We start from the raw sequence: 27111 nt of genomic DNA on the forward strand, positions 1-27111 counted from the left end.
CCACCCGATAGTGGTGGGGAAGGGGCCTTTTGTGGGGGAGGGAAAGGGGGGGGGGGGGGCACATGACGCCCCCCTGCACTATTGAAAAAAAGCCAAATGGATCCGAAACAAAATACATTTTTAAATGTCTAGAACAGACACAAAGCGAGTAGCTAGCATAGTATGCTGTTGGTGCCCTGTATATGGTTAAATGAAACAACATCTGGTAACGTGGCCTCATACAGGAAGCTTGATTGGCTTCTTTTCAAATAGGAATTTTGCCGTCTATGTCCACCACGGGGGTGTGCAGAGATGAGTGAAGCTTGACCGTGAGTGAAGCTCAATGGCCACTGACATTTTTAAAAAGTTATTGAAACCTTAGCAATGCATTGTGGGATGCAGGGTGTGTGTGCTTATGATTGAGAAAGTCATTATTTGTATGAGTAGATTAGGAAAGTCTGTAAAAGTGTTTTGGAGAGCTGGGCAGTAAGATGAAAGACATGCATTTTGTGTCACCTCCCCTTTGCTTGAAGAGTTGATTTTTCCTTTTCTTTTTTCCAACAAACAGCTTATCAGTTGGGTGAAATTTTAAATGGAGGAGTACGCCTTACTTGCCTTGCGCTAGCGCCGGGCCTGGCTTGGTCTTATATAGAAAAAGGAAAGCTAGAAACAAAAAGGCTTCACCAAACTAAATTAATATAGTTTTGTTTGTAAACACACTTAGTAAAAATTTAGGATGTAGTTCCTCAATGCACTGACACAGTTTTACTCAGGCCTGTGAATAGGCACTTTCTTTGTATCACAACTCTCACATAGCCTGCTGTCCACACTACATTTCACCATCTCAATAATGTAACATTATCATTGCTTCCTGGGCGCAATGCATTATGGGCTATATAGTGCTGAGATATCAAGACTGCATCACATCAAACAGCAGAAAAAAGATACAATTCACACTGGGAATCCAGGAAGCTGTTGAAAGTGATGGGCAAATGGAAGACAGTCCATTATAAAGTAAGCTTTGATTGCATTATCACAAACAATTATAGTATGTATTCTTATTACAAAGCTGATATTATATCAGGGCAGTATATGCTGCGAATTTAGAACTCCTTTAAATACAAATTCAGCCAATACTGGCCTCTGCATCAAAATTGGGTGAATAGTTTCACATTTCAGAGTATACTTAAATGTACTTTGTACTGCTCTGACTGGTGAAGCCTTTTTGTTTCTAGCTTTCCTTTTTCTATGTAAGACTAAGCATACAGTATGTGTAGGGCTCAGGACAAGGAGCGGCCATCCACCTGAGCCTAAGGTGAAAATGGGGACTGACATTTTATGCGCTATAAATAAGAAATATCAGAGATGCAAACCCCACTCAGCAGTCTCAATATCTACTTAATTATAAAAAGTAAAAAAAAATCAAAATTAAATGTTATTTATCTAAGAGCCTCTTCTTTCTACCAAATCCCATGCCAGGTCTCCTCTTCATTAAAACATCTTATTTAGGGATATATTTTATGGAGCTGTATCTCATCTAGGGATGTATTTTATAGAGCTGCATTATGGTAAGTAAGCTGTAGGATTCTGAGAAATTTCTACTCGCTAGTTCCCATAACTCTGACTGGTTCATTAATTTGTTCATTTTGAGAAAATGGCACAAGACGTATGCAATCATTAGTTCAGAATACTAATTAAAACAATAGCATTATAAGACTAGCTTAGGTTGAAGCAGGCAGTAAGTTTCTTTTTTGTTTTTGTTTTTTTTAAAGCATGGTAGATTTTATTTGAATTAAAAAAAAAGCCATGTAAGATGCAATACATATATGACAGAAAATATAGATCATGAATCAGTACACAGACTGTGATCTAGACATGCAGGATGTTTATTTAACCAGGTATTAATAAATGAGGAACCAGATCACAACTTTTTGATAAACTCTCTAGCGGTAGGATGTACCGATTAGGTATATCATAATAATAATAATAATAATAAGAGAAAAAAAAAACAACTACTAACAATTATCCATATAGCCGTGAGGATCGATACTGTGGGGAAAAAAACTATTTTCTAATGCCTGGGTGTTCGTGAGCATATCAGGAGGACCATACCTTATTAGATGTGGTGTGTGAGGACCTCGGTTAAGTGTATAATATACTATCAGGGGTCAAAGGACATCTAGCGATCCTAGGGAACCAGTCAGTTGGGCTTCAAGATACCACTTGGATAGTCGAAAAATGGACATCAAATCTCGCAATTGTGGTAGCGAAAATTCCGCTGTAATGTAAGATGTCCAAGTGTCGAAGAAGAGTTCAGTACGGAGTTGGTTAAATTTCGTGTCTAATTTATCCAGCAGTAACAAGCGATTCAATAGGGGGCGAAGTAAGTTTCTTTGTTAAAGTAGATCTCACCCCAATCACTAAAATCTCAAACCATGTTATTTAAATATCAAAAAGTTTGTAATTTTTTAAAAATCTGCAGCGATCACTTAAAAGGAGAACTATGGGGTTAAGGCTTTTCCCCATAGTTCTCCTTAGGGTAACGGGAGGACACAAACTAAGGTCATTAGAGAATCACAGAGGGGAGGGTGTAATTCTGAAAACTGATACTCTCTTCAGATTTTAGGAGCTCAGCCAACAGATACGATGGTCTCTGTTTGGCTCTTGCAGCTCAGACAGTAGCTATAATAGCCTGTTTGGGTCTTACAGCTCAGATAGCAGATATCATGGTCTTGCCTTTGGTCTTACAGCTCGGACAATAGATATCAAAACCTGTTTGGGCCTTACAGCCCAGAAAGGAGATCCAATAGCTTCTGTTAGGGGCTTACAGCTCACCCCGGAGATATCATAGCCTTGGTTTTGGTCTTACAGCTCAGGCAAGAGATATAATAAACTCAGTTTGGGTTTCATAGCTCATACAACAGATATGATAGCCTCTGTTTCGGTCTTACAGCTCAGAGAGGAGATACGATAGCTTCTGTTAGGGGCTTACAGCTCACACAGGGGATATCATAGCCTTGGGTTTGGTACTTACAGCTCAGACAGGAGATACAACAGCCTCTGTTTGGGTTTTGCAATCTGACAATAAGCTTAAACTTCAGCTCTGCGGGAGAGAATACAATTAAATAACAGGACAAACAACTATCCCTGAGAAATAAAGCTGCTTTTGAGAGTCATTTGACCTGCTTTAGGGGGGTTTTAAATTCCCATAGATGTATAGGAATGGAAATTCCAGTTAGTGAGAACAAAAGCCTGTGGACACCGGGCCTAATAAATACCAAGGTCTGGATGATATAATTGGTTTGATTAATATAGTCCAACTTACAACATTCACTGTCATTAATTGCAATTCTTACATAAATCCCTAATCCAAGTTATTATTGGGATGAAAGTGATTCTATAAAGGGTGAAAATGTCTTTCAGGAATGCCAATTGGATTGGATGCCAACATTAAAAACAAAGCCTTTTGTTACCTATTAATATAAAAAGCTGAATTTTAATTTTTGATTTATTAGATATCCTGCCATGATGCCAAATGTATCATTTATATTAGAAATATAAATTATGTGTTCTGCTGAGTTACTGATGGATAAAATCATGTTGTCAGCAAATACTGAAATTTAGCATTTTGATTCACCAATCTGAACACCATACATTAATCAGGCACGAAACGAAAACTCTAGGTCTAGAACAGGGGTGGGCAACTCCAGCTGTTGTGGAACTACAAATCCCATGAGGCATTGCAAGACTGACAATTACAGGCTGGACTCCCAGAGGCATGTTGGGATTTGTGGTTAAAAGAGAACTAAGGGGTAAACTTTTTTCCCCATAGTTCGCTTTAAGGTAATGGGAGGACATATACTAACGTCCTCCTGTGACACTCAAAACTCAGCATATACTGGGCCATTGCCCGCTATATGCTGAGGGCCCTGCAGCCTGGACAGATCCTGACAATACTGTCAAGATCCACCCCGCTGGCTGATTGACAGTGGGCATTGCCTATCTAGAGGCAGAGCCAGCTATGCCCGCCCCCCTCCCCAGTCCATCCCTCCAGTCAGTGCTGGAGGATCGGAGAGAGGAGGGGGGAATCCCTGTGGGGAGCGGTGACTGACCGTCACCACTCTCTGCAGTGAGATGATCAGGAAGTGAGCAAGCGGTTGTATGATTTCGCTCACTTCCCAATCAATAGAGCCGATGTTAGACAGTTTCAATGTCCTGCGTCGGTTCTAACTATGGGTATAAGTGTAATTTACTCACCCCATAGTTCTCCTTTAAAGCACAGCTACAGGGCCAGATTTGCCCACCCCTGGTCTAGAATAAAGTCCATAGTTACCGCACACATCACACCACATACAATCTGATATGGACAATCTCATTTACAGTAGATCTACCAACAAGTATGTAGTGTAAGAGCCTGTATGATTGGATACAAATTATTGGATGGATTAGCTAGATCTTCATATTATATAGCTTTGGTTGGTTCAATTACACTGTATCTATGTACATTCAAGAGACTGCAAGTGTTTGCATGAGGTCAAGCAGTTGGAAGAGCAGCAATTTTTAGACATTAAAGTCACACTAAACTCAGGAGTTAAATCTTAAAAATGCATTCAACTATCCTAACCATTAACAGAAATGTATCTTATTTGTGTATCACTCGTCTGTAGATCCTAAAAAAATAATCTCTGAATTGGTGCTGACACTGTCCTTCCTTCTGGAGGGTGGTTACTTTTGTTCCCCATGGTCCCTGTGTGTGTTGTAAAGTAGTCACTGCTCCAAGCTCAATCTTATGATGGACTACAATCTCATGTTTAATTAGCTAATTTGTATTGAAGTTACAGTCTATCACAGGAGTGAGCTTGGAGTGATGGCTACTTTACATCACACACAGGGACCATGATGAACAAAAGTTAAACATTACAGTGTAATTACAGTGCAGCAGGAGGGCCTACCTAAACGGTCACTTTAATTTATATCCATTCAACTTGTTCCTTTGACTATTGAGTTGTTGACAGTATAAAGGAGACTTACAGTCAGATTGCAACATATGTGGCCACCTTTATTCCCAGCAACTAGAGCTGTCATCAGAATTGTAAATAAAGGGACAAATATAAATCTTAGACGGGTAAACTTGTACATCTATGATAAAGTTAGGCTGAATATTTAGACTTGCATGAGCTCAATTGACCTGTTCTCTTTAAAGTAGAATGGTGAGATCCAAGTACCAAAATACAAATAAAGTACGAAGATGTGAATTTTATATAAAAAAAGGCACTTTATTTGAGAAGTAATACACCTATCCATCTCAAGGATGTTGCACCCCCTCCATAAAAAAAAATAGCACATCCAAAAAGCAGGATTGTTAAACAAGTAGAAGAGTAAACGTGCTTCACACAATTCTGTGGCAGTTCAGAAAGTCATAGCAGACTGAAAAGAAATAGTACTTTTCAATAACATTGAATTTAAACATGTTTGTGTCACAGCTTAAATATATTAAAAAAAAAAAAAAAGGAAAACTGAGTTTTTAGTTATTTGTATAACAGATAATTTAAATGGGAATACAAAAAATAAAAATGCCTACAGGAAGCCAAGTGATAATATAAGAAATATTTTCTAAAGAGTAGGAGAACGTTTCAAATGTCTGTAAAATAGGCTAATAATAATTTCCGCCTTGCATAACTATTGTTTGCAGGTGTGGGATTACAAGATCTCTAGCCAAAGTTCTTTGCTCTTAATCGGGCAGCTGGAGAGGGCTTGTGAAGGTATTGGTGTTTCTCCAGTTTTATTGCAACCTGGAATAAAAATTTAGATTTTTTAAAATATCATTTTTTAAATTGAATATTTTAAAAATAATTGTTGTTGTGACATAAATAATTAAAACAAAACCCCCCAGAAATCTCAAGTATTAACCCCATTTGCTATTAAACCCCTAAATAATATGTGGGCCAACCAATTAACTTCAGAAGTCCTGTAATTAATTAATAAAGGTCCACCTGTGTGCAATCAAAGTGTCACATGATCGGTCACATGATGTCAGTATAAATTCAAGAATTTTGAAAGGCTGCATCACCACTAAGCAAGCAACATGAAGACTATGGAGCTCTCCAAACAGGTCAGAGACCAAGTTGTGGAGAAGTATAGATCGGTCATATGAGACGAAAATTGAGCTTTTTGGCTATGGTGAAAAACACTATGTGTGGTGCACACCTAACATTTCGCATCACCCAGAGAACACCATACCCAAAGTGAAGCATGGTGGTGGCAACATCATGCTGTGGGGATGCTTTTTAGCAGCAGGGACTGGAAAAATGGATGGCACTGAAAACAGGGCAATTCTTGAAAACCTGTTTCAGTCTGCCACAGATATGAGACTGCGACGAAGGTTCACCTTTGTCGCAGCAGTTTTGCTTTGGAGAATGGGCAAAAATCCCACTGGCTAGATGTGCTAAGCTAATAGAGATATAACCCAAGAGACTTGCATCTGTAGCACATTGTGGGTCTACAAAGTATTGATTTCGGGAAGTGAATACTTATGCACACCCAAGATATTTTTTTTGTCTTAATTATTGTTTGTGTCACAATAAAAAAGATTTTGCGCCTACAAAGTGGTAGGCATGCTATGTACATCACATGATATATACCCCTAAAAAAAAAATCAGTTTTAAATCTAGGTTGTAATGCAATAAAACAAGACCTCTAAACGCTCTCCTTAAACTAAGTTTAGCAATAAAAGGTAGAAAGACTAAAGTGACTGGCAACCAAATTACCTACCAAATTACCTTTCTCCCTACTGTATCCCAGGAGGAGTGCTACATTACACAAAGTGTCAGAATGCAGCGATCAATGGACAGGGAAGTACTAGCAAAACAAACTGCAGAAGATAGGCTGAAGGCCAGATAGAAGGCTATAGGCTTGAACACAAAGCATTAGGTGGCATTAGGTTTCCTTTTTCTACTTACAGTAGAAATACTCACTACTCATTGGCATAAGAACCAGGATCGCAGGATTAAAGTGACACTAAACTCAGGAGTTAACTCTTAAAATGCATTTAAGTACCTTAACTATTAACAAAAATGTTGCTTATTTGTTCACCTTTAAACTGTAGATCCTCATCTCTGAATTGGTGCTGACACTGTCCTTCCTTCTGGAGGGGGGCTACTTTTATTCCCCATGGTCCCTGTGTGTGTTGGAAATTAGCCTCCACTCCAAGCTCGCTTCTGTGATGGATTACAATCTCCCGTTTAGTTTAATAATCTGTATTGAAACTATAGTCCATCAAAGGAGTGAGCTAAGAGCAGTGGCTACTTTATAACATACACAGGGACCATGGGGAACAAAAGTAGCCACCCTCCAGAAGGAAGGACAGTGTCAGCACCAATTCAGAGATGATTTGAGGATCTACAGCTGTGAGATACACAAATAGATACATTTTTGGTAATAGTTAGGGTACTTGAACGCATTTTTAAAATTAACTCCTGAGTTTAGTGTCACTTTAAACAGGTTTGGAGGTTGCAAACTAGAGCAGCCTGCTATCAAGCTCCAAGATATAAGGAAAATTACAGTGTGAGGGTTTTGAGGAATGTGTGCTGGGTTAATGCAGCTGGCTACTCTCAGAACACTGGACATGTAATTCTTCAGTGCGATGCACAGCTTAATGTTATGCAAGATGGAAACAAATTCAGCTGTACATCTCTCTCCATGCACCTGAAAAATGGAGGTTTATATAAAACTGGATGGCATGTCTAAAAGAAAAATCACTTGAATTTGACAGGCATTTGCTGTTAAATTATGTGCCAAAGTAATCCAAGGTAACCAATTAACCAAGTCTTGTGACATTCAGCAGGATCTTAGTAAAGAAGTCTTCTACTTGCAGCTCTCTTGTTGCAGCTTGCAGCTCTGGTTAGCTAAGCTGTTTCACAGCCTCTCCGTCTTCCAGAACATCTGTGCCAGGCGTAGAAAACCTAGGAAAACAATAATGATATACAACATTAGTAATATGAAAATATTACAATAGTCTTTCTCCGGCTTAAAGTTTTCTTTGCCGGACTTTGAAGAAGAACTCTGGGAAAATTACAAATGAACCATTGCAGTGCGGCTTGGGATCGAGGTTTGGGGGAGTATATATTTTTAATTTTAGGTCCTAGACTAAAATGGGCAGCTAACCCTCGCAGTGCAGGGGGTAGCCCCATTAAAAGGGTTAATTTGTAATTTGCCCAGAGTTGTTCTTTTATTTTCATCCTTTGCTAAATCCCCTCTTAGATCACAATGTCATACTATACATACATAGGAAACCAGTTCCCACCACACGAACAATCTATGCTGTAGCTAATTGGTAGGTTGCATACTCTACATAGGTACTGTATATAATTGGTACTGTATACTATCTGCTTTTGAACTGCTCTCGCTCAACATGGAGGCTGGATTCTGAATGCAAGAGCAGTCTACCTGCATTCTTTAAAGGATTCCTGTTCAAAGTGAAATGCAGCCATTGCTGAGCTGAATATACAAGCTGCCTGGCTGCCATGGTGATCCTCTGGTTACATATGGAAGAGGTATGCAGATCGTGAGTTCCAACTTCACTTGCTTCATTCTTGTTCCTGCTCAGTGACTCAGAAAAAGCCACAACAATTGCAGAGTCGGAGTCTTGCAATTAATCAGGGGGTTGTAGTTCCACAACAACTGGAGTGCCAAGGTTGCCCAATCCTGACTTAGAGCAATAAATGATAATACATGATACTTAGAGCAATAAATGATAACACAACCATAGAAGCAAATGAACATTTATCCATAGTGTCATTATACTTTTGTATTATATTTCTGTATAATTTCAGGAGTATATTAGGGGAATATTTCAAGTTCATGCAGATTAGATATAAATATGATTAGATCCAGGTGAGAGGAGATGTAAAAAAATAATCAGTACTTTATTAGAGGTGTTAGATTATGATGAGTAAACTAATCCCTTCAGTAAGTGCTCAGTATCCCTTATCACTTAAAGTATATATAAAGCCCAAACTTCTTTTTTATACCTAAGATGCGTTAAAACACCTGTCTGGTTACTTGTTGATGCCTGTGTTCTGCTGGGGAGACTTCCCTTCATTTCCTGTTTTAGAGACGCAACAGGAAATAAGAGGAGAACTCTTAAATGTAATTCCCATCTTAGAGAGCTGTCACAGGTGTCCTCACTGGAGCATTTTCCCTTCACCTTTTGCTCCAGTGGCAACTCAAATTTGTATGAGAGTGTGTAGGAGGAAACGAGGCGCTAGATCCATGCTGTTGTCAGGAGACCCACATGGAAGTTAATGTGTTCTTCATGTTTAGGATATTCTTGATAAGGCTGCTCCCACACAGATAGGGACCTCTAAGGCAAATTGAGGGGTCCAAGATAGGCTCAAATTGAAAAAGATTGATGGGGCTCCACTACAATCTGATCGGGAACAGAAACAGTAATAAAGGTTTGATAAGGGTCTAAACCTTACCAACCCCACCCAAGCTTTACAAACACTTTAAATTCCCCACTGTCAAGGGCGCTGTTGGTCTGCTGTCCACTTGTGTTCCCTTTTACCCATCTGTCACTGAATAGGCCTGGAAGAAATGATGTATTACACTGATCACGTGGCACTGTCTTATACAGGTGCATCATGTGATTTTCTTCCCTGATGTTCTAGTGCAAAAACACAGAGTTTCACTTTAATTCCACACAGTATGACATCTAGTTTGATCTTAGAGTAAGATGTAGATAATAATTCATGCCTCACAGTCAGTTATTGTCATTATTATATGATGTTAACATTATCCAAAACACCTGCAACAGCGGCTCTGTTGGTAAACCCGTGTCTCGGTGCTGATTAAATTGCAAGGAAATCAATACAGATGTCTTGTAGTGCTCTCTTAACCACAGCCCGGGCTGCAGCAAGAGACTGCAGTAAAAAGATGTAAACCTCAGACACTTCATAATGCTAATTAAATAACTGCACCAAAATGTATTAAAACAAACTTGCTTAGTGAGCTGTTAGTTAAAAATGATGAAATTAGCCAAATGAGAAGAATAAAATGCAAAAAACCACACAGCATGTTTTTAAAGCATATTATGCCAAGCAAATATACCAGGATGGAAATACTATACAGGGATCCTGTCCCATAATCAACAATTTAAGAGTCTCTGTTTGTAATAAAATGGGGGCTTGGCAGGCATTCCAGACCCCTGCAAAAGTACCGCCAACCACCAGGATCTGAGAAGACCTGCTTTCCTGCTAACCCAAAAGTTTGCGCTAAGGCTGGCCACTGGTTTGCATCGCTTTTCACAGAGGAGAAAGCCCTCCGGCAGGAGAGCTCTTAAAGTTGGGTATGTGGATTAAGCATGGGCAGTTAATGATAAGCCTCAAATGCAAACCTGGCTGCAGCACCATCCAAGATATGCAGTAAGAAATTAGTTGCTTTTCAGCCAAGGCTAGATTTACAATTAGGCACAGTAGGCATGTGCATATAGGTGCTATAGGCAAAAGGGTGTTTTTTCCCTGTATAGTTATTAGCCAGGTATTTTTTCCATCATCGTTAAAATGCAGTGTCATATAAGCTTATTTACACACTGGCACCATATTCTAAAACAGTTTGTAATCAGTAAGGATGCACCGATAACGGTTTTTCGGTATCGAGCACTAGTACCGATATTTTGCTTTGCAGTACTCGCAGATACCGAGTACCGATACCGGTGCTTCCACTGGCATGGAGCTGGCTTTCCGGGCGATCAGGAATCCGGGGGGTGGGTAATGACATGTTGTTTGGCTGGCTCGATTGTGATTGGCCAGGAAACCGGCTTCCCAGCCAATCAGCATGGAGCCGGCTTCCTGGCCAATCAGGAAGCCTGGAGGCCGGTCATTACTCGCCACCTGGCTTCCTGATTGCCCGGGAAACTGGCTCCATATTCCCCTACGGCACTGGCGGTCAGAGGAAATATTCCTTTGACTGGAAGTTCTGGTATCGGGGAAGGTATCGGACTATTTGAGCGAGTACGAGTCCAAATACTAGGCATCGGCACCGATACCCGATACCAGTATTGATATCGGTGCATCCCTAGTGATCAGTGAAACAAGAAAATGTTCTGTGTAAAAGAGGTGACCCTGGTAGATTCAGAGTTACTTAGGGAACCAAAAATTATAAGCCTCCAGGATCCAGTGATATAAATTATTGTCCAGTGATAAAAACCTGGCCCTGTTTTCTGGACTGGAAACAGGTATAAACATTCAGTGAACCTCCCTCCATACAACATAAAACCTAAACTTAATCTGACCAAAACAATCAACCCTCATCCAAGCACTTACATTTTATGTGCCCCAACATTCACTTAACTCTCCTATACCCCAGCAGCATATACTCATCTTTTTTTGCACCCACGCAGCTTCATTTGGCAACCAGGAATGTGAAGAAATATCCAACACTTCTATGTATGGGTGAGCATGTAACTCCCTCACATTCTCCCATGTCTTAAAGAAGAACTCCAGGCAATTACAAAATTAACCCTTGCAGTGGGGCTACATTTTTTGTGTGCTGCCTAGGTAAATTAACATTTCTTGATGTTTTCTACAACATAGTGAATCTTCACTTTTTGAGTTCCGGCCCACTTTAAGCTATACTTAATTTCTCCTCACTGAAACTACTGGTGTTTTAGTGTCTGGATAAGTGCCAAAGTACCTGATCTTTGTACCAAAACAAAGAATCACTGAAATTCTGGGGCCAAAAATAATTAAAAGGAATGTTGGATGTCTGTATTTTATTACTGCTCTTCCAAGAACAATATGCAGAGACACCTGATTTAGGTAAGACAAGGTGACATGGCACCATAATGACATCACTTGCGCCATCCTTTCATAAAATCTAGTCAACCATGGGCACCAAAGTTGCTGGAAATATTAGCAGCCAACCAGGTATCTTCATGTGTATAGACAACAGCTTACCTTGGCTCTTCTGCTACAATTACTGGTCTATGTCCAAGAGATACAAGTTCTTTCTAAAACAAAGAGAAATGTGTGCATTAGAGCAGTTGGTATAATGGAAACTAATGCAAAACAACAGATAACAACTAATCATATTAAGTTTGCAGGTATTAAATGTTTACATTACAATGAATTTACACAATCTCATAGAAATTACTGTTTTTTAATTGACTGTTTTTCAATTGGCTCTTTTCAGTTTTTTTACATCTTTTTTGTGAACTGGTAAATATTTTAAGAAGTCCCATTTAATGTCAATGTGATGCATTTTCTACCTCATGGTGGAGGACCTCAGTAGTTGCCCAGGGTACTGCCTAATAGCACACCACAGTCCTACAAGGCATGGATTAATCACACCTTGCAACGAAGACACTCTCTCCAACAGACCAGGGGGAATCAAGAAACAGATGCATAATCTGTGGGTAGGAGAAGTCCTGTAAAATGAGCAGGGTCAGGTCTCCAGTATAGTGAGAGTAGTTTGATAGTACATAACCCAGTATAGTGAGAGTAGTTTGATAGTACATAACCCTCTATGTATCCGGTCCAGAAAGGTTGAATATATTGATATATAATACATACATGCACCAATATGCATTGTGGTTAACAGATCACTTATTTGTAGCTTGAGGTAGTAGACGTCTTTAAAAAAAATACATTTGTTTAAATGGAGAACTATGAGGTGAGTGATTTCCACTCATCTTCATAGTTAAGCCGACCTATGACAAAGCAGCTGTCACAGGTCGGCTCTATTGATTGGGAAGTGAGCAGAAACATGCACCGATCCACTCACTTCCCGATCATCTCCCTGCAGTGAGCGGTGACTGTCAGTCACAGCTCCTGTGGAATTAAAGGAGAACTATGGGGTCAGTGTTTTTCCCCATAGTTCTCCTTAGGGTAACGGGAGGACACAAACTAGCGTCCTCCCGTAGAATTTAGGAAGATGGCCTAACCACAAAGCTACAGGTTCCTGCATACTAATTAAGCAAACGTACACGGAAAACAGAATTAGGGAAGTCCTCCTCGCCTCATGACTGAAGTGACTCAACATAGGATGTACTAAGGAACTGTATAAAACATCAAGACAGGAAGGAGGGGGATGGAGACTCTTACAAGACTGAGTGAAGAACAGTTCCAAACTCTTCATTGTCTGTATTGAGTTTCCCGTGCACGAATAAAGCATTTGTTAATCTTTTCAAATATACCATCGCCTCGATATATGCTGAGATTCCATCAACACTCCTCGCAGGGATTCCCTCTTCCCCTCTCCGATCCTCCAGCACTGAGTGGAGGAACGGACATGGGAGGGGGTGGGCACAGCTGGCTCTACCTCTAGATAGGCAGAGCCAGCTGTCACTCACACAGCTGGGTAAATCTCGACAGTAATGTTGGGATCTGTCCCGGCTGCGGCGCTTTCAGTATATTGCGGGCAATAGCTAGCTATATACTGAGCTTTGAGTCACGGGAGGAGGTTAATATACAGTATGTCCTCCGGGGACCCTAAAGAGAACTATGGGGAAAAACACCCACCCTATAGTTCTCTTTTAACTTTCACCTACATGGCCAGTGGTGATCACCAAATACAATTAGATGAAACTTAACAATCTATTTGTAAAAAATGTGTGAGCTCTTCAAAACATACAAAGCAAAAGGAATCAGTATATTTGAGTCTGAATGCTTGCCAGTAGCATGTCATGCTGTGTGAAATGGATGAAGCAGAAGCTGAAAGGAAAGTCTCTAAAGATATAAACACTGCCCAATTAGCTATATATTAATGAAAGCATCGGCAAGAGTTTCTGCTGTGATGTGACAATGTGGTAGAGTGGAGACGTGACAAAATATTTATTCACTGGTGAGCTCAATGACACTACCAAAATGCTTTTACTCAGACATAAAATGATCCAAACTATTAAAAAGACAAGTCCATTATGGGAGCAGTTTGATGTTTTAAAGCAGACAGGAAAACAAGCGGACAGTGCTGTGGAGTCTGAAATGCATTTATTTGTCTTAAAAATTCCTTTGGCTCTCTTGTACTTAGAGTGCTTACTGTAAACCTGTGAGTCCAGAAGAAGAAGAGGCTCCAATCTACTGACAGTTATTATACAGGGCCGAGCCAATTTTTTTATCTATAATTCTTAGTATATAAGTAAAAGTATCCTTATATACACAGAAATGAAAGATTCCTTATTTATAAAAATTGATTGTGCAGGCTATTGATCTGCATGATGTGCTTTTAACTTGTATTATGTCATTCATCATGATTGAAATTCCCATAATTCTGGCAGGTTTACATTAAAGCAAACCTGTAACTGTCCCCAAAATTCAGCATTTACATATTTCAGGTTCCCAGAGTTTCAGAGACTCCTAGGGGCCCCCCTGAAGCGTTTTGGCAAGCCTAGGGCCCTGACTGGCATCTAGGAGTGCCTGGTCTTCCCTTGAAAGATTGGCTTGGAAACAGAACAGAGATAGATTTGCCTAGCAAGTCTTTAAAAGTTTACAATAATACTTAACAGTCTCGCTGAAAATTGGATCTCGGTTAATTGAATGGGCATCTACACCTGGTTGAATCTCCAGCATCTAACACTTTCAGGTGTGTCAGATGCCTGTGTCTACCCAATATGCACTGTGGTTTCATCCGCCGGACACTAAGAGGTCTATTTATAATCAATTTGAGTGTTTGTTCATTAATTTCCTTTTTTCCTGAGCCCCATTAAGTGGCAAAAATGCAGGATTAATTATAAACATTCGACCTGAAGAGAAAATATACACTATATTGCCAAACGTATTGGGACAACCCTCCAAATCATTGGGTTCAGGTGTTCCAATCACCTCCATGGCAACAGGTGTATAAAATCAAGCACCTAGGCATGCAGACGCTTCTACAAACGTTTGTGAAAGAATGGGTCGCTCTCAGCTCAGTGAATTCACGCATGGTAATGTGATAGGTTGCCACCGGTGCAATAAGTCCATCCGTGAAATTTCCTTGCTACTAAATATTCCGCGGTCACCTGTTAGTGGGATTATAACAAAGTGGAAGCAACTGGGAACAACAGCAACTAAGCCATGAAGTGGTAGGCCACGTAAAATGACAGAGCGGGGTCAGCGCATGCTGAAGCGTACAGTGCGCAGAAGTCGCCAACTTTCTGCAGAGTCAATAGCTTTAGACCTGCAATCTTTGTGTGGCCTTCAACAGTGCATAGAGAGCTTCATGGAATGGGTTTCTATGGCCGAGCAGCTGCACCCAAGCTTTACATCACCAAGTGCAATGCTAAGCGTAGGATGCAGTGGTGTAAAGCACGCCGCCGTTGGACTCCAGAGAAGTGGAGACGTGTTCTCTGGAGTGACAAATCACGCTTCTCTCTCTAGCAATCCGATGGGCGTGTCTGGGTTTGGCGGTTGCCAGGAGAACGGTACTTGCCTGACTGCATTGTGCCAAGTGTGAAGTTTGGTGGAGGGGGGATTATGGTGTGGGGTTGTTTTTCAGGGGTTGGGCTTGGCCCCCTAGTTCCAGTTAAGGGAACTCTTAAGGCATCAGCAAACCAAGACATTTTGGACAATTTTATGCTCCCAACTTTGTGGGAACAGTTTGGGGATGGCCTCTTCCTGTTCCAACCTGACTGCGCACCAGTGCACAAAGCAAGGTCCATAAAGACATGGATCAGCGAGTTTGGGGTGGAGGAACTTCACTGGCCTGCACAGAGTCCTGACCTCAACCCGATAGAACACCTTTGGGATGAATTAGAGCGGACACTGAGCCAGGCCTTCTCGTCCAACATCAGTACCGGACCTCACAAATGCGCTCCTGGAAGAATGCTCAAACATTCCCATAGACACACTCCTAAACCTTGAGAGAGAGCAGAGTTGAAACAGTTATAGCTGCAAAGGGTGGGCCAACTCAATATTGAAGCCTACAGACTAAGACTGGGATGAGATTAAAGTTCATGTGCGTGGTAAAGGCAGGCGTTTTGGCAATATAGTGTATATAAAAGCGTTCATTTCTGTGTCTATTCACAAAGAACGAACATTCAGAACTATTTGTAGGGCAAATGTCTCTGTGAACTAGTTACAAATAGACCCCCAAGTCACTAGTGTGTCCCTACAACTCTTGAGGGACAAACTAATGGCATAGCATCTGGTTAGTGGAATCACAGTGTGCAGTAGGGAGACGCAGGCATCCAACACACCCAGAGGTCTCAAACGCCAAAGATTCTAACGACCAGTATACTTTGGAAAAAGATTTAATATACTGGCAGTGGTCCTGAATATTATTATTATTATTATACTTTTAAAGGCTGCCTTTTCACATTTTTATTAGCATGAGAGTCATTTAAGTATAAAGATTTGTTTGCCTTTATTTTGAAAAACAGTAATAACTTCTGTGCTACAAACAGCTTACATCGATCAACAACAACAAACTGATCCAGCAGGCAAAAGCTTATGCAGTAATTACAGCTGCAGCACTTCTGCAATGGGATAACTTACAATGTATTATTAATACCCAATTTAAAAAGGGATCAATAAGGATTAGGATGGCAGACTGAGAATGGCAGTGCAATGGGTTCATAAATCACTGGCAGCAGCTGAAACAGCAGTGGCAGTTTGATGTACAGCATTTCACAATGCTATACTGCGGCACCAATATATGATGAGCCTCCAGCCATCAGCCTGTTAAACATCCTTCAGCATTGCATTATAATTAATGAGAGCTCAGTAAGCAATCAAATTACATTAACTGGACATGTTTCAGCCAAACATTCATATTCATGATATATGCACTTGTATATTTTCAGCGAAAAAAGAATGGACACTTATCAAATTGCCATTAGATACATGTGCTTCAAAGTTCATCCACAAAGTTGAAGCATGTCTCCAGATATGTGTAAAAATCTGTTTAGTATATCCTTTTATTCATTGAAAATGGAGAAAACTTTGCAGAATATAGGGCTGCAACAACTGATCGACTAAGTCAATTATAATCGATGATGGAAAATGTTGTCAACGTTTCCAACGTCAATTAGTTGACCTTCGATTAGTTGCCTTCGGCTCCATGCGCCGCTTCTCCACCCCGCCTCACCCAGCTCTCAGACCCGCTCGCCGCTGCCAGGCCCGCCAGCCCGCATCCACAGGGACCCAGGTAGAAGACTGAAGCAAGGAGGAACAGGCGGAGGAGACAGACAGACCCACGTTCTCGGAAGAAAATTGCTTGGAGACTGCTCAGGTAAGACTGCCTGGACTTTCCCCCACATGGCACAATTCGCTGTATTAATGTATTACTGGGATAGTGGGATTTGTATTCCTCTATAGCTGATAGTACATTGCACTGTACCATCAGCTATAGAGGAATACAAATCCCAGCAATACATTATACACTGTATGTACTTTTCTTCATAGACAAAACAGGCACTTAACCCTTGCAGTGCTGGGGTAGCCCCACTGGAAGGGTAAATTTTTTATTTTCCTGGAGTTCTCTTTTAAATTATCATGATCCTTTGAACGCCGTTTAAACTTTCAAAATCAGACTGACAGAGATTACCTTCACTAGCTGCTGAATTGTGATAGAAAAGCCAGGGCAATTTGACTGATATCATATCACAATATATCATATTGGATCATATCGGGATCGTATCATACTTGTCTCCCCTTTATGCAGTTGAAGCTGTGCCAGGCAAGGGAGAAGTTTATTATGGTTGGACAGTCAGAAAGCAGAACTGGCACTCTAACATGCTCTACATAATGAATCATAACCTCAGAAAATGGAGTATCACACTTCTGAGTTAACCGGTTGAATTACTTTATATGGAAGCCAGTTGAAGAGTGTGGGTTAAAGGGCTGGTTGTATGGACAACAGTCTGAAGATAAGCAATGTTTGCCATACCTGCTCAAAGGGAAGCTATAATGTATTTCAGTAAACACATATGAAATTATTTTAATAATTACATTAAAGGAGGACTATGGGGTGAGTGACTTACACTCATCCTCATAGTTAGAGGTGATGTGTGACACTGAAACTGTCACATGTCGGCTCTATTGATCGCGAAAACAGCGAACACATACTGTCGCTCCCTCACTTCCCGATCATCTCCCTGCAGAGAGCGGTGACTGTCAGTCACCGCTCACCACAGGGATTCCCCCCTCCCCTCTCCGATCTTCCAGCGCTGACTGGCGGAATGGACGGGGGAGGGGCGGGTACAGCTGTCTCTGCCTCTAGATAGGCATAGCCCGTTGTCAATCAGCCAGCTTGGTGGATCTCAACAGTACTGTCGGGACCTGTCCCAACTGCGGCTCTCTCAGCATATAGTGGCAATAGGTCGCTAAATACTGACCTTTGGGTCACAGGAGCAGGTTAGTATATGTCCTCCCATGACCATAAAAGAGAACTATGGGGGAAAAAAGGTTTCCGCCGTAGTTCTCTTTTAAAGTAATTTTAATGTGACTTTCAAGTTTTGCTGTACCAAATTACTGTATTGTATATACCCGCTTTAGATTTTTCCTCTATAGGTTATTTGTTTTTACATCAGTCACTTTAAGTCTTAAAGTGACTGATCTAAACCCCAAAACAAAAATGTAATTTACTGCAGCTTACCAGTCTTTAAATAAGGTGGCTGCATTACTTTTTTTCCAAGCTTTCTTTCCTTTATTTTCACCTGGTGATTCTGCCAGTAGCAAACTTATTTTCCTTGGGTGACAATGCTCACTCACCGCACTGCATCAAGACAACCAAAACTGAACTACAGAAACTACCCCCTTCATCCTTCACATAACAAAGCTGTGACTGATACTGTAAGAATGCAGCACAGACAGGGAGCACAGGAAGTTGTCAGCTAGGATTTCTGGCAGGATCAAGAGGTATATTTCTGAGTGCCACTGAATGCTACAACTACTTTGAAGAGGCACTCTCATTTTAGGGTATGGGACCTCCAGTTGGAGAGATATTTTATTACTTCTTGTTCTAACAGGAAATGAGAGAAATCTCCCCAATGGCACATAGAAGCTAGCCCTTCACAGCTCTCTATAAAACATTAGTCTGGAGTTGTGCTTCAAGCTACTAAACATTTTTTCTGGATTTTTGTAACTCTTCCCATACCTTGATGCGATCTTCTCTTTGTCTTTTCAGTAACGCCATGATTTCTTCCCTTCTTTTTGCCTTTGGGAATGTAAACGACAATTGTTAGGATATGCATTCATGCTGATTGCTAATAAGCTGCTTCAAAATATACAAAATGGTAAATAAATGGCTTTAAATAAAACAGTATATGTCAATACAGTTTAATTGGGTTACTACACTTAGAGCATAGATTTTTGCATGATTACCTTTGATCCATTTACACTTATACTGTAGCTTTCCCTGCCCAATCCTCCTGCCAGCCATATGCTCTCCGTCCCCAATCAAGCCCGATATTGAGGGCAAGGTCACACAGTCTCTTGTCAAAATCTTCTGCACTCCATACTCAATCCTGTGCAGAGTTCATACTCTTTTGGATCAAAGAATACAAACTTTCCATACGACTTAAAGGAGACAGCACAGGCAAAAAAAATTCTGCACACATCAGATGAATTTACTGCATGCACATTATACGCTGTTGCATACTATTTCTACACATTTATAGGCATTTTGTATGTAAAAGTTTATTTTGCTCCTTAAAATATCACAAGCTGTAGTAAAGCTTACGGACAGATTTTGTTAATCTAATAGTTAAGACATTGCTGACTTAGCCAACAGGGTAAAGGGGATATGTCCCTGCTCCGAATGCTGTTGTTTAGCACAAAGGCTGCTATCTGAGACTTCAGATACTCTCTATTTTGTACAGGCAGTGACAGTCTACACTGCTCGTTAGGTTTTAGATTGGCTAGAACCAGTTTTATCTTACTTACATCTTCAGAAATCATAATCAGCATTTAGGCAGCTTATTAAGCTCTAACTCAACATCAATATAACTTTCTAGTGGTGGAATGTCCGTCCCCAAAACATACAGTAGTTCTTACTTGCAAAGCTGCCACCACATAGTGACTCTCCACAGAGCAACAGGCTATTGCTTCCTCAAGAAAAGATAAGGAGAAAAAGACAGGCAGCTGCCAACAGTATAAAACATAGTCAAAGTAGTTGCATCAATGCCTTTGATGACTCCAGTTTCTCAGGAACACATATCACCCTGGCCTTTGCAGTGCTTTTAGTCCACAGAAGATCTTTCTAGTGCTTTAACTAGAAAGCCTTCCCTGTGCATCTCTCACTCTATATATATAATTCAACCTCAGTGGGTCACACCACACTGTCAGACATGCCAATCAAGTATCAGTACTGAAGATGAATTCTAAAATCACAGCAATCATTTACAATAAATCCACAACCAGCAAAGAACAAGGGATGGAAAATTTGACTGACAAAGTGAAGTAGACCAAAAGATCCTCAAAAGCTACACATCATGCCGAGATCCAAAGAAATCCTGGAACAAATGAGTAAGAAAGTAATTGAGATCTATCAGTCTGGAAAAGGTTATAAAGCCATTTCTAAAGCTTTGGGACTCCACCGAACCACAGTGAGAGCCATTATCCACAAATGGCGAAAACATGGAACAGTGGTGAACCTTACCAGGAGTGGGCGGCCAACCAAAATTACCCCAAGAGCGCAGCGACGACTCATCCAAGAGGTCACAAAAGCTATAATGTATTTCAGTAAACACATATGAAATTATTTTAATAATTACATTAAAGGAGGACTATGGGGTGAGTGACTTACACTCATCCTCATAGTTAGAGGTGATGTGTGACATTGAAACTGTCACAACAACATCCAAAGAACTGCAGGCCTCACTTGCCTCAGTTCAGGTCAGTGTTCATGACTCCACCATAAGAAAGAGACTGGGCAAAAATGGCCTGCATGGCAGAGTGAGAAGACGAAAACTGCTGCTGAGCAAAAAGAACATAAAAGCTAGTCTCCGTTATGCCAGAAAACATCTTGATGATCCCGAAGACTTTTGGGAAAATACTCTGTGGACTGATGAGACAAAAATTGAACTTTGTGGAAGGTGTGTGTCCCATCTGGCCTAAGAGTAACAGTAAAATATGGTGGTGGCAGTGTAATGGTCTGGGGCTGTTTTGCTGCTTCAGGACCTGGAAGACTTGCTGTGACAAATGGAACCATGAATTCTGGGGTCTACCAAAAAATCCTGAAGGATAATGTGCAGCCATCTGTTCGTGACCTCAAGCTGAAGCGAACTTGGGTTCTGCAGCAGGACAATGATCCAAAACAAACCAGCAAATACACCTCTGAATGGCTGAAGAAAAACAAAATGAAGACTTTGGAGTGGCCTAGTCAAAGTTCTGACCTGAATCCTATTGAGATGCTGTGGCATGACCTTAATATATATATATACACACACACAAATACAAACCCATACAGTATGGAACCCTAAAATGGTTAAAGTTACCAGCAGTAGAATCATGCTGCTCAGCCAATCTGATTTGGAAAGAAATGTTTAATGTTTCCTAATGGAAGCAAAGCACTACTCCAGCAATTAATTGGAAGCAGTTATTTGCTGACTTGCAGAATGCCCGTGCTGCACAGCTCAGCCTCTTCTAGTGTCTACTACAAAGATTTGTATGGCTGGCTCATGTCCCAGGCATAAAATATGCTTTTTCAACATTAAACCAAGAAAAAAAAATTACTGGAATGACAGTTTGCCAGTTTGTGAAGTTATGTTCACTGGGTTACAAATGGCTGGAAAGAAAAAGAATACTGCACAGATAAAGAGACAGGATGTGTTCATCTGATCATTACTGGGACAAAGCTAGAATCTTTACAAGGCAAGCCTTAATAAGAAGCCCCAATGCACATTAGAGACTTATTTACTGTCTTTTGCATAATTTTGTACATAAAAACAAGCAGACAAAATATTCATCATAAATAAAACATTTTGCTTTAAAAAAATTAGAAAATACCTTTAAATGTATATTTTGTTAGCGCTCACATGACTGCTATCCCTCTATGTGGAAGATGGTGAGTGTGTCACTTCGGGTGGTGTCACCAACATATGCTGAAGTTAAACTTCCTATTAGTTCAATGGACTTGATGGAATGCCTGAAGCCACATAGCATGAGGGGGCATGTTCTGGTGACAACTTCACCCCTACTGGGGTAGTAGGTGAGCGCTGTCACTCTGAAAAAGGTAGTGCTATCAAATACATTTTATAAAAGCGCTATAAAGTAAAAGTAATACTAACCTTTCATTTTATTATTATAAACCCAAAAAATTGTAAAGCTCACAGGGTGACAATATAGAAACAAATTAAACTTTAAGTATGTACTATCCAAGCCATGCCAAACTGAAAAGTCAAGCTTTACCTGGGTAACGTAAGACATTTCACACGTGGCCTGCCTCCAGTCAGGATACCTGCTTCTCTCCTGAATACTAAACAGCTACTTCACTGACCTCTTCCACTGAAGCAATAGCTTACATTTGTGCCACCCCACTAGTCTCCTTTGGGACAATAAACTACATTATGATTATTAAAGAACAGACCAAGCAGTGCAAGTGAAACTGTCATATAAGTACACTATTCTTCGTCTGTATTTAGGCTACTTGCTTTTGGCAGGTTTATTTAATTAATTAACAACTCCAATGAACTGCGACAAGACCCACATATGATCAGATCAAAGTTATACATTTGTGCCATTGGCAGGTTTACAAAACAGTTTATTACTGAAGGAAATCTCACATAACATATCTATGAGAATTAGAGGTCTTAGTAAGACCTGTAGGATCTACTAATGTATTTGTTGTAAAACAAACAGACAGCGCCAGGGGCGGACTGACCATACGGGCACGGCCCGAGGGCCCGCGGACACCAAGGGGGCCCGTGGCCTCACCCCCTCCAATAGTTTTTGCAGATTGCTGACTGGGCCCGGAGAAGACTACGGCTCGTCTCCTGCACCAGACTCTCCCTGGACGGCCGAGCATCCCGTTGCTGTCATCCAGATGGCCGAGGTGAACAGCATCAGCGGTGTCAAGGGGATTGCAGGGCAGTGGCGGTTTCCCCCCCATCCCGAGATAGTGCCACTCCATCCCCCTGCCAGCGCTCTGCCACCCACAGTGGTAGGACCGCTGCATGTTCGGGCGTCTGTGCGGGGGCGGAGAGGCTGTGACAGTCAGGTCTGTGCAGCCTGGCGGAGCCGCTACAGACAGACACTGCAGGCACCACCAGGCAGCACATCCTGCTGTGTGGGAGAGGACCTTCTCCTGCTCTTCGTCCTGTCCCCTGGGCACCAAGAAGAGGAGGATGAAGGCTGGAAGAGGGGGCTGGAGAGTGTTGAAGCTGGTAGTTTTAATTAAGCAGTGCTGATTTGCAATATAATGTATTTGTAGTTGGGGCGGACTGACCATATGGGTAGGTGGCCGCTTGGCGGCCTCCCAGCCCCTGTGCCCCTTCCAGCCCGCATGGGAGGAACTTGGGTGCTGGGAGGACGCTAATTTGTGTCCTCCCGTTATCCTAAGGAGAACTATGAGGAAAAGCCTTAACCCCATAGTTCTCCTTTAATACTGACAAGCTTTTTTTGGGTACCCAAAATTGTTTAAGAGCAGCGGCCCAAAGTTCTGATCCACAGAAGCTAATATTTGCTACATACATATTGCCATGCAAGAGGATAAATGCCCACTATAAATGGCACAGCCATACTTTGAAAGTTAGATGTTAGAAAATATGAAAACGGTTGCAATAGAAAGCTGCCCACCATTATTTGCGGACTATACACCTTAATGATTTTAGGTTTTTTCCCCTCTGTTCTCTTTTAGATACTGCCAAACAAACGTCACTTATGTATTAAAGAAAAACATATTTTTCACAAGAAAGCCATTGATATGCCCATCTTAAAAAGAAATTTCAGAGGAAATGTCCTGATAGATACAGTATATAAGGGCTTATTTTATAATACAGTGCAAAGAACAGTGGTTAGTAACCAATGGCAACCAATCAGAAATAGGCTCTCAGAAAAATAGGCTGACAGAATATGGAGCAGTTGCAAAGTAACTAATCAGCTTAACTGTTTAATTGGTAAAGCTTAACTGAACAAACTGAAGAGAGAAGCTGATTGGTCACCATGAACAACTTCTCCAGATACTGTCTGCTGCAGTTTTGATAAATTCCCCTCAATGGCTCTTTAAACTGATATACATATACCAAATTTAGGCATTTATGTGCCTGTGGGATTGCATTCCATAAAAGGACTAATAAAAAAAAGTAATATAGTGTATGTGTGTTAATGAAATCTGTACAAAAGAAAGCTACAGAAGAAATGTAATAATTATTGAGCACCTTTGTATCAGACGCTTGGAAATAGGATAATAGGAAATATACCAGTTAAGACATGGGACTAATTCTTACATTTGCATTTAAAGCTTTTTAATATTCTCAACAATTAAGTCTAAGATGTTTCTTTAACTTACCGTAGCAAATGATATGGAAAAAATACACATCAAAAGCATATACGTTTTCTATATATGTGTATTCAAAGCTTTGACAGAGTTAATTTGATTGGCCCCAGGTTTATTTTAAAGTCTAGCATCTGATTACTTTAGAAGAATTAATTATTGTACATTAATAATTGCATGCTAAAAGGATTGCTGAATATAAAATTCATGGGATGCACTCATAATGTAATTGAGAATATTATGGGAATTGAGGCTGTCTACACTGGTTAGGTTTACAGAGGAGTTAGGAAGACATTAGGCTACTTAATTATCTCAACTGTTTTAACTTATAACATTTTTGCCATCTCCATTAAAATATTCACATAATATCTGAAACGCATAAAAGGATCATATTAGGTGACACAGCATTTTTGAAAAGCTGTTCTTTTTGAGGCATACGGCTTTATACTCAATGAGCTTTTGGACATATTGGTTCATATTGCCCTATTCCTGACCCACACTCTAGTCGTCGGTCAATAATCCAGACCGCCGTGTCCACCCACTATCAGCCCCTTCCATTCTCTCCTCAAATATTTTTACCAACCTAGCCCGGCATCCTCCTTACCCGGCTGGAAAAAGTACTCTATTTTGAAACGCGTTGCCATTAACCACACCCGGGCATCAGGTCACCACCAATTTCCCGGTCCACTTCCTTCTTATTTCCCCTCGGTCCCCCGCTCTCCATTCCCTCATCACCACATCATCACCTTCCCCTGATCTCTCCTCCCCTTCACCAGCGGCTCACACCGCTGTTCAGCTACACCCCTGGATTTCTGTCAGATAATGTACCACTTTGCGTAAAAAAGCGGTGCAGTTACAAATGTTTAGGCATTCTCATGTTTTTTTCTTTTGTTTGTATTGGTATGACACAAAAAAAGTGGAGAAAAAAAAAGCCAAATCTGCCACATTCCACGCAAAACTCCAAAAATGGACTGGACAAAATGATTGGCACCTTCTCCAAATTGCATTCCACGTTTTTGTGGAAAAGCATGGACAATCTCAATGTTACAAGTCCATCTCCAGAGATCTTAATGTGTCCACTATGCGCAACATTGTCAAGAAGTTTACAGCCCATGGAACTGTAGCTAATCTCCCTGGACATGGACGAAAAAGAACAATGGATGGGAATGATGGGCTTTACCAAAAGCTGTAATTTTGTTTCGTCTGTCCACAGCACATTCTCCCAAAAGGATTTTGGCTTCCTCAGGTAAGTTTTGGTAAACTCCAATCTGGCTTTTCATGTTTCTGTGTCAGCAGTGGGGTCCTCCTGCGTCTCCTACCATAGCGTCCCTTTTCATTCAGATGGCAACGAATAGTGCGAGCTGACACAGTTGTACCCGCAGTCTGAAGGTCAGCTTGAATTTGTCTGGAAGTTGATCGAGGGTCTTTTTCCACCATTGAAACAATCCTTTGTTGCAATCTTTGATCAATTGTTCTCTTTCGCCCACGTCCAGGGAGATTAGCTACAGTGTCATGGGTTGTAAACTTCTTGACAATGTTGCGCACAGTGGACACAGGAACATTAAGATCTCTGGAGATGGACTTCTCATTTTGAGATTGTCCTTACTTTTCCAAAAAAACTTGGAATGCAATTATTTCTTGCACTTTGGAGAAGTTGCCAATAATTTTGTCCAGTCCATTTTTGGAGTTTTGCGTGGAATGTGTCAGATTTGGCAATTTTTTTCTCCACTTTTTTGTGTCATACAAATACAAACAAAAGAAAGAAACATGAGAATGCCTAAACATTTGTAATTGAAACAATTTTCTGTGCAAAGTGGTGCATTATCTGACAGAAATGCCGGCGTGCCAATATTTTTTTGGCCATGACAGTGTATGTGATATGTTATACAGATATGTTATCACAAGAATAATATTTATGTTAATTCGAATAAATACATTCTAAATACCAAAACTCTTGGTGTACTTTGCTCTTGAACTTTCTTGCACTCCCTTTGGGATTCTCAGCTGTACGAAGCCTAAATAATGCAAATAAAGTTCATGGAATCAAGTGTCTATTCACTCTGTTAGACAAAATAATGTGTTTACAGCCTTCTACGTAAAACAAATGCACTCAGGGGATCTGTTACTTTAAGAAGTCAATGCTCCTGTGGAACTGCAGTCAGTTTATATACAACATAGTCTATGCATAAAGCCTTGTAAATAAAATAATGAAAATCCTTCATCTAATTGAAAGATTTAAGTAATGACTGGACTGCGGTGTGAACTATGCTGTGGCAGCAAAATCTGCACCCAGTACTAAATACTAGATTAATGTACGCCATAACATTGTAATAAGATGCTTAGAATGTTAGAATGTTTTCACAATAGGTGGAAATATCCCTTCATTGTAAGGACTGCTAACCTCCCTGGAGTTGTCCTGTTTAGAGTCCCCGGTTTACAAGAACTAATACCTCCCGAAAATTCTTCCTGTTTAAGGACTCTACAAATACTAAACCACACTGCATATCGATTTGACCACTATGCAACATCAATTCAAAGGAAAAACAAAAATTGTGGGGAAAAACATGAAATATCTTACTACAAGCACACAGTAAATACATTATTAATATATACCTCTGATGTAGCCAGCTGTGACGGCGGGACAGGTCAGGTTTCAAGCCATTCCCACACTCTATTACTTTCTACAAAGGGATCCTGTCTCACAGAAGTGATTGCATTTTTGGA

The 27111-nt window shown here is 40.6% G+C and overlaps 1 protein-coding gene across 1 annotated transcript in view; it reads right to left on the reverse strand.

The window, feature by feature from the left end:
* Positions 1 to 7879: 7879 nt before the first annotated feature.
* Positions 7880 to 27111, reverse strand: part of CUNH11orf88 (chromosome unknown C11orf88 homolog) — a 31643-nt gene continuing 12411 nt past the window's right edge. Inside the window, exons 4-6 of the mRNA XM_018564025.1 lie at positions 19051 to 19110; positions 11934 to 11986; positions 7880 to 7940 (exon numbers count right to left, since the gene is read on the reverse strand). Coding sequence (XP_018419527.1) covers positions 7880 to 7940; positions 11934 to 11986; positions 19051 to 19110 — 174 coding nt within the window. The remainder of the gene's footprint in view (positions 7941 to 11933; positions 11987 to 19050; positions 19111 to 27111) is intronic.

This window comes from Nanorana parkeri, unplaced genomic scaffold, assembly GCF_000935625.1.
Source record: "Nanorana parkeri isolate BGI_ZX_2015 unplaced genomic scaffold, ASM93562v1 scaffold716, whole genome shotgun sequence".
NCBI lineage: Eukaryota > Metazoa > Chordata > Amphibia > Anura > Dicroglossidae > Nanorana > Nanorana parkeri.